We start from the raw sequence: 7,028 nt of genomic DNA, 5'->3' as shown, positions 1-7,028 counted from the left end.
ATTTTTTTACTCACCTGAAGTGTCAACAAGAGCGCTGATCAGCGTTCAGAGTGAACAAAGCATGTGGAGGCTGTGAGAAGTTCTTGTTCAAAGAAGGTGTGAGTATCATTCAGCAACAGGTCGCTTTCCAACACACCCTTTCTCCAATAAACGAGCTCGGAGCTCTCAGTCAGATCATGTAAACGCATCTCTGATGGCTTCTTCTACTTTCAGAAGCTTTAAAAGGCTTTTTTTAACACTTCTTGGCTAATTTTAATAATAATAATAATACATTTTATTTATAGGCGCCTTTCTAAGCACCCAAGGACACCGCACGTTTGTTAAAAACAGTGCAACACAAACAATAATAAAAATGGGGAGTAAACAAAATGATCAAATCAGGTTAAAAGAACAACAACACAGTGCAAATGAGATGATTTTGGCATTTTTATACCATGCGTTTGTATTGATGACCAGGTGTATTTAATCATTTACACGGCCCCTTTTCAAATCAACTGAACTGACTGATAACAGGGTGTTGGTTACTTTATTTTTACTTTATTTGTTTGTTTCTCTGTTGTCTTGTATATGTATTATATTGTTGCTGTAATTTTGGAGCGGTCCGGTGCAGGAATTTTCTTGGGGATTAATAAAGTTCAATCTTATCATATCTAAATAATAATACACACAGGGACTCGCCAGTCTGAGTCCCTGTGTGTACAATTAATGGAGTGTGGACTGTGTGTGTGTTCATCTCCTGGGCACTGCCGAGGTGCTGTTGAGCAAGGCTCGGGGCGCTGGTCCACCGGCAGCCCCCTCGCTCTGACATCTCTCCTTGATTGCATGTATATAGGTCCTGTTTGTGCATGTGTGTGTATTTCGGGCCTGTGTGTTTGTCTAATTTCCCGTTGCGGGACTAAAAAATAATTCGTCGTCTTAAATACCTGCACTCATCAGAACATTGTGCGCGGTGGGGTGCCAGCTCAGGATGCCAACACGTTTGGAGTGACCGTCCAGCTTGACCACCGGATCTGTGAGTGGCGAGGTCAGCCCGCCCTCCGGGATCTCCCAAATCTATACACCGAGGAAACAATTCACACACGTGACAGAATGACATTACAATACGACGTCACGTCATGATGGAAAGATCGACCTTAAAAGATATAAAGTGATGCCTACCATGACACTGCAGTCCTCAGAGCCACTGGCAATGATGTTGTCATTGTGAGGACAAAACTCGATGTCCAGGACCGGTCCCGTGTGGCCGCACACGGTGGGGTAGGACATGTCGATACGTCCCGTCTGCGGAGACAGAAACACCGAGACAGGCAGTGAATACAACTCATTCATAAAAATGTCAGATAAAGCCAAGGCACTGGAAGGTTACACACAACAGTGATGGAGTGAAAAAACATGATGATTTAATTAAAGTGGTCAAAGATAATCGACTGATGCAACTACCACAGTTATGCTTCCAATTACTCCTAATGTCTATAACTGGGTTAGAGAGCAGATGAAATCCCTCTGGTTCTCCTTCCATGACCCGATCTGGGCTACCCATGAGGAGGACTTTATCTCTAAGTCTGATTTTTCTGCCATTTTCCAGCATGTTGTATCAATCACATCAGGCTCTACTGAGTTTATGAAACTGGTTTATTAGTAAAAAGTTATTAATCCTTAAAGCAAGATGAGATAAACGTGATACATAATCTCAAAACAGGATGAGTATTTTCATGTCTCGTAGTACATTTCTCTGCAATTTCACACCCACTGGTCTAATGACTAATGATTTTACCCTGAGAATTGTATACTACACGAGAGATAAGACCATGAATAATGTGGATTCTGCAGGGTTCACCTGGCTGAATGGAGGTACTTTTCACCTAGAAGATTAAATTAACACGACCTGGACTTAATTCATTTAAGTTTATATAAAGGTCCCATATTCTGCTCATTTTCAGGTTCATACTTGTATTTTAGGTTACTGCTGGAACATGTTTAAATGGAAAAAAACACACATTATTTTTCTCACAGTCTGTCTGAATATACCCGCATTCACCCTCTGTCTGAAACGCTCTGTTTTAGAGGTACTTTTTATAATATACAGTTATATTCCACAAACGTCCGCAGCTTTAAATATGCACAGTGGAGATCAAATTTACAACAAAGTATTAATTCTTGATTATTCTGAAATACTGTTATTTTTTATGTTCGGAATTTAATAGAATATCCGCTGTGGCTATACCACCATCTGGCACCTGGTGACAATTTACTTAATTGTTAGACACACCCTATTTACTTTGCAAGATGGCGAGCTGCTCTAAGGAGACTGAAGCCGTGAGACAGCAGGTTTCAGATGAAGGCCCAAGGGATGAGCCTCTCAGTCATCAGAGAGAGGTTGGGCGTTCACAGTCTGTGATTTCAAGAACATTGAAGCTTTACAAGGACACAGATTCATTTAAGTCCCTCAAATAGGCCAGTCGTCCACGTAAAACAAGTGCACGAGAGGACAGGATTATGTGAAGACTCTCAATGGGGAATCGTTCAACACTGCAGCTGGAATTGCTCATCAGTTCAGTGCTGAACAGGGCAAGGATCTGTCTCTGCACACAGTGTCTCAGCGTTTAAGACTTTTGGGACTGAAAGCCCACTCTGCAGTGACCTCTCATCCTCTCATCAGCAGAAAGAATGAAAAAGTGAGACAAGCCTTTGCTGAGGAGCATGTTGTGTGGACAGAGGAGAACTGGTCCAGAGTGACTGCAGTGATGAGGGGATGTTCAATTTAATCGGGTCTGATGGGAAACATCATGTTTGGCGTAGGACTGGGGAAAGACTGAACCCAAAGTGTGTAAAGAAGTCGGTTACATTTGGAGGAGGAAGTGTCATGGTTTTGGGATGTTTTCTGCAGCAGGAGCTAGGCCTCTTGTACAGCTACATGACAGGGTGAATGCAAATGTTTATGTGAACCTCCTTCAGCAACATGCAATACATCCACTGCAAATGTCTCCCAATCAGCTGCCATTTTGCTACAATGCCCACTGTCGCATTGCAAAACAGTTGAAGCAGTTCCTTGAAGCGAAGAATATTGAAACAATGAAATGTCCAGCCCAGAGTCCGGATCCAAACCCCATAGAGAATCTCTGGAAAATCCTTGGCAACAAAGTAATGTCTAAGAAACCCACTACAGTTACTGAACTGTGGAAGAGACTGAGTCAGAATGGACCAAGATCAAACCAGAGCAGTGTGAGAAACTAGTGATGTCCTGTGGGAGCAGATGTGCTGAAGTCATTCAAAGCTGTGGCCTCTACACTTCCTGTTCATTTTTCAATCCTAGAGAAGAAAACATTGTTTAAATCTTCTCTTCTGACACAATGGTGACTGTTCCCTAATTTTGCTCACTGTCTTTTTCACAAAATAAAGGTTTTTGCCTTGGTTATTTAAAAAAAACATGGCAGTGGTATAGCCACAGCGGCTATTCTATCACATTCTGAACACTAAAAAATAACAATAATTCAGAATAAATCTCCAGTGTAGGTGATCCAAAGCAAAGCTTCATTAAGGTCACATACTTTGACAGATTTTAGCTGTTCAAATGACCATAAACAAGGCCACTATGTTTGCACTTTTCACAAGAAATGCAATACAGAAGTTTGAATCCACCTAACATACGTCTATAAGTGACAGCAGAGTAACTGTGCTGAAGCCACATCCTGCCCTCTGGCTGTGCCTACAACGAACTCCTAATATGGTGAAAACTTCTCAACAGCAGAGCGAGTGACGTGTAGAAAGACTCAAAGTCGGCATCAAACTTCCTTATTCAGCTGAATGTGTGACGGTGACAGGCAGCGTTCAAATGCTGAAATGTAAGCCCTTGGGTTTGGCAGTAGCATCTATAAACACCTCCAAAAACTGCATCATGACAAGTAGAAAGACACAAAGCAGCAGATATACGAGTCTTCTTTGCGCCCATACGACCGGGGTGTTTCCTGTGACCCACCTTGCTCAGGGGAAGAACCATGAAGGCTCCTCCACCACTGGCGTCCACAATCATGGCAACAAACTTGGGGTTGACTGAGCAGAAGTTGCTGTCCCATGTCATCTGGGAGATTCGGATGTCATCGTAGCACTGGTCAGCCTTCACGGCCTGGCCGAAGACGTGACGGAACTTACTGGACCTCACAACCTTCCTGGACATGGTGAACTGGAAAGAAAGCAAGGGTTAACATGTTTTTTTGTATCTGCAAGAAGCCTTTAGTAAAAGAAATAGCCTCTAATCATGGAAACAGATCAGTTACTGTGCATTTTAAAAGCACGCCAAAAGTCACAGAAGACTAATCGTGTCAAAAAGAGTTACCTGTCGTATTCCCCGGTGTTTACGCTTGTAGATTTCATATGGAAATAAACTGACGGACACAAAACTGACGACACAGATGAAGGACACGGCAGAGGAAAGCTACATAAAAAAGAGGAAGCAAAAGCTTTCACAACTGCTTCCTCTAGTCTGTCTGTGGCTCTGTCCCCTTATCTCTCTTTAATTTGGCCTTCTGCGTGAATAATTGTGCACGTTGAAGATAATTGTACAACAGTATGATGATAACAATGCTATTTATCACGAGTGGAGCTGCACACGCCGTACGCCTGAAAAAGCAGATGAGTTCACCCAAAGCGGCAGTTACACCACATCCTTCAGCGTGAGCAGCAAAAACCACCGAGCTTTCTTTTTTTGCCAAATTTGGTGATCTCACACTGGGGCTCTCATTCATTTTCCCACGAGTGTACTGACTTGCAAATACATATTTTAGCAAGTCACAAGTTTAAAAATAAAATGCATCCTTCACGAGATTAGTGTAAAGCCTTAAAATCATGCAGAAGTTCAGTCAGTAGTTGCTAAAATAAACAAACTCTGCACTGTTTAGCAACACTTAAACACACCAAACATGATTTTTTTTTTACCTCCATTTGTAGATTTTACTTCCTGAAATCTGCAGCCGCGCCTAAGCTCAGCCTCAGAGGAGTACAACAGCTTTGCTGCATGTGCATCACAAGACCTCTCTGGCTGCTCTGCACCTAATTTAATAATCCTTTATAGAGTGAACTGTAATTTCATCAGGAGCCTAAATGCATTGCAATAATCCCTCTACTCCGCTGTGATGGAAAACATTGACTGGCACACAGAGGGAAACAATTCACTAACTTGAAAAAGAAGACGACACAAGATACAAACCAATGATGTTCTGAGATCTTTACTCATCACATAACAAATGTACCTTTTGTAGAGACAGCGATATCTGTCATGGATGTTTTGTAGGTGTGAACTGTGTGCAGACAGATGTTGCAGGCCTACCTGGGAGTCGTGCGGGGGAGATTCAGCTCAAGGAGTTTCGGTGGAGCACCAAACACCCTGCCACCAGAATGAGGACTTTGAGGAGACGGTAGGTTAAAGTACATTACAAAAAAAAACGACACGGAGGAAGTGAGAGTTTCAAATGAAGGTGGAAGTGGGAGGTGTCATCATCGTGTGACATTTCAGGGGCTGAAAACCTGAAGAAGGCAATGTGTAGGGGAAGACGGGGCGGGTTTGATGGCGACGAGATCTTTTGTCGGATTATATCAAGATGCAGAAAGCAGATTTAGGCCATCGTTACTCAGAATCATGATATTTCTTAAAAATGCAGCGATGGTTAAAGGCTTAAAAAGCATTAGCAGGTCACCGAAGTTAAAGTGATGCATTGCTGAGATGGCTAAAGGTGCCATTTACTCTGAAATCTGACAGAAAAAAGTTTTGATGAGACACCTGGAGAACTGTCAGAGGCCAATCTTATTAACACTGCACACACCTAACACTGATTAGGTGTTAGGCTTTTACTGATTCTAAAACTAAGGCCAATGTATTAACTTCCTCCCTATAGTATAAGTCTTAAACCTGGGGTAGGCAGTTTATTTTTGGCAACAAAGCCATAATAACCTTTTATATTGCAGTTCAAGTGTTATGAAAGACTAGAGAGAGCGTTCCTATTGGCTCAGGACGGAGAGAAGTCTGAAGCTGAAGTCAAGTAGTGTCCTTTTGTTTTAGGATTTTCTTTCCATCATTGTGAGGACCACACGTACATCTAATGAGTGAGTGAGTGAGTGAGTGTCAGCGTTATAATGTCATTCCCAAGTATCAGAGCCTCAAACCCACCCAGTCATCACAAAAATAGCTCCAACTCCACTCCACGGCTGTTAACGTCACATTAAACACTGAAAGTATTCAATTATATGAACAGATGTAAGCTTTTATCACTGACAGAGTCTAGTTGTAATAAACTTTAATGTCATTTTGCACCATTAATCCCAATGATAGCTCTATACTTTACTCGAACAAGCCATGAATGACCCTTTATGTGCAATATGTTGACTGTGCAATAAAGTTCAGGATTACATTGGATTCATTTTGTTAGTTTAAAACCTGTGTTTTTGGCTGTGCATGTGTATTTACTTTGGCTGTTTTTGTGAGTGTTTTTTATTATATTATAAAAAAAAAGAAAAGAAAAAGGTTTTCTGTGCTAATCACAAAAAAGGAGGGCCCGATTTGTCGGAGCCTAAAAACCTTATGGTGGGAAAATCCAGCCCAAGTGTTCAAAACCAGACCAACCAGATACACTGCTGCACAACTGGACAGAAAACCGCCCAGTTAGGATACGCAAACTACACACATACCATTAACCTTTAACCTGCTTCTACCTTTAACCGTAAAAGCAGCTGTTTGAAGAGGTGAGTATGTCTTCACTCCTCAAACTCAAGTACACACACACACATCTCAATAAAAGAAACACTGATGAAAGACATGGCCTATAGGCAGTTTTAAAAATATAGACTTCAGTTTATTGCACAATCGTTGCTGGAGACTGAGGAGTGGGAGAGCCTGTCTGTTACACAGGACACTAATGTTGGACAGTGTGAACTAACGGCACAGGAACAAACTGTGCACATTAATTTACAAGCACGCAGACACGGATAATGAGGCACTCTGGGGATGCATTCAGCAGAGCAAGAGGGGAGAAAGTAAG

At 42.0% G+C, this 7,028-nt stretch overlaps 1 protein-coding gene across 2 annotated transcripts in view; it reads right to left on the bottom strand.

The window, feature by feature from the left end:
- The window catches only part of coro1a (coronin, actin binding protein, 1A), a 13,315-nt gene extending 7,889 nt beyond the window's left edge, over positions 1–5,426 (bottom strand). The window contains exons 1-4 of one of the 2 annotated variants that reach the window (XM_083931965.1): positions 5,324–5,426; positions 3,977–4,180; positions 1,159–1,281; positions 924–1,053 (exon numbers count right to left, since the gene is read on the bottom strand). In XM_083931965.1, the coding sequence (XP_083788091.1) occupies positions 924–1,053; positions 1,159–1,281; positions 3,977–4,174 (451 nt within the window). In that variant the 5' untranslated portion in view covers positions 4,175–4,180; positions 5,324–5,426. Of the gene's footprint in view, positions 1–923; positions 1,054–1,158; positions 1,282–3,976; positions 4,181–4,333; positions 4,430–5,323 lie in introns of those variants that run through there. The other variant, XM_083931966.1, reaches the window with a different exon arrangement.
- Between the last annotated feature and the right edge of the window lie 1,602 nt (positions 5,427–7,028).

Source organism: Echiichthys vipera, assembly GCF_963691815.1.
Source record: "Echiichthys vipera genome assembly, chromosome: 17".
Lineage (NCBI taxonomy): Eukaryota > Metazoa > Chordata > Actinopteri > Perciformes > Trachinidae > Echiichthys > Echiichthys vipera.
The sequence above is the reverse complement of the archived record's forward strand: the minus strand, read 5'-3'. Positions and strand labels throughout refer to the sequence as shown.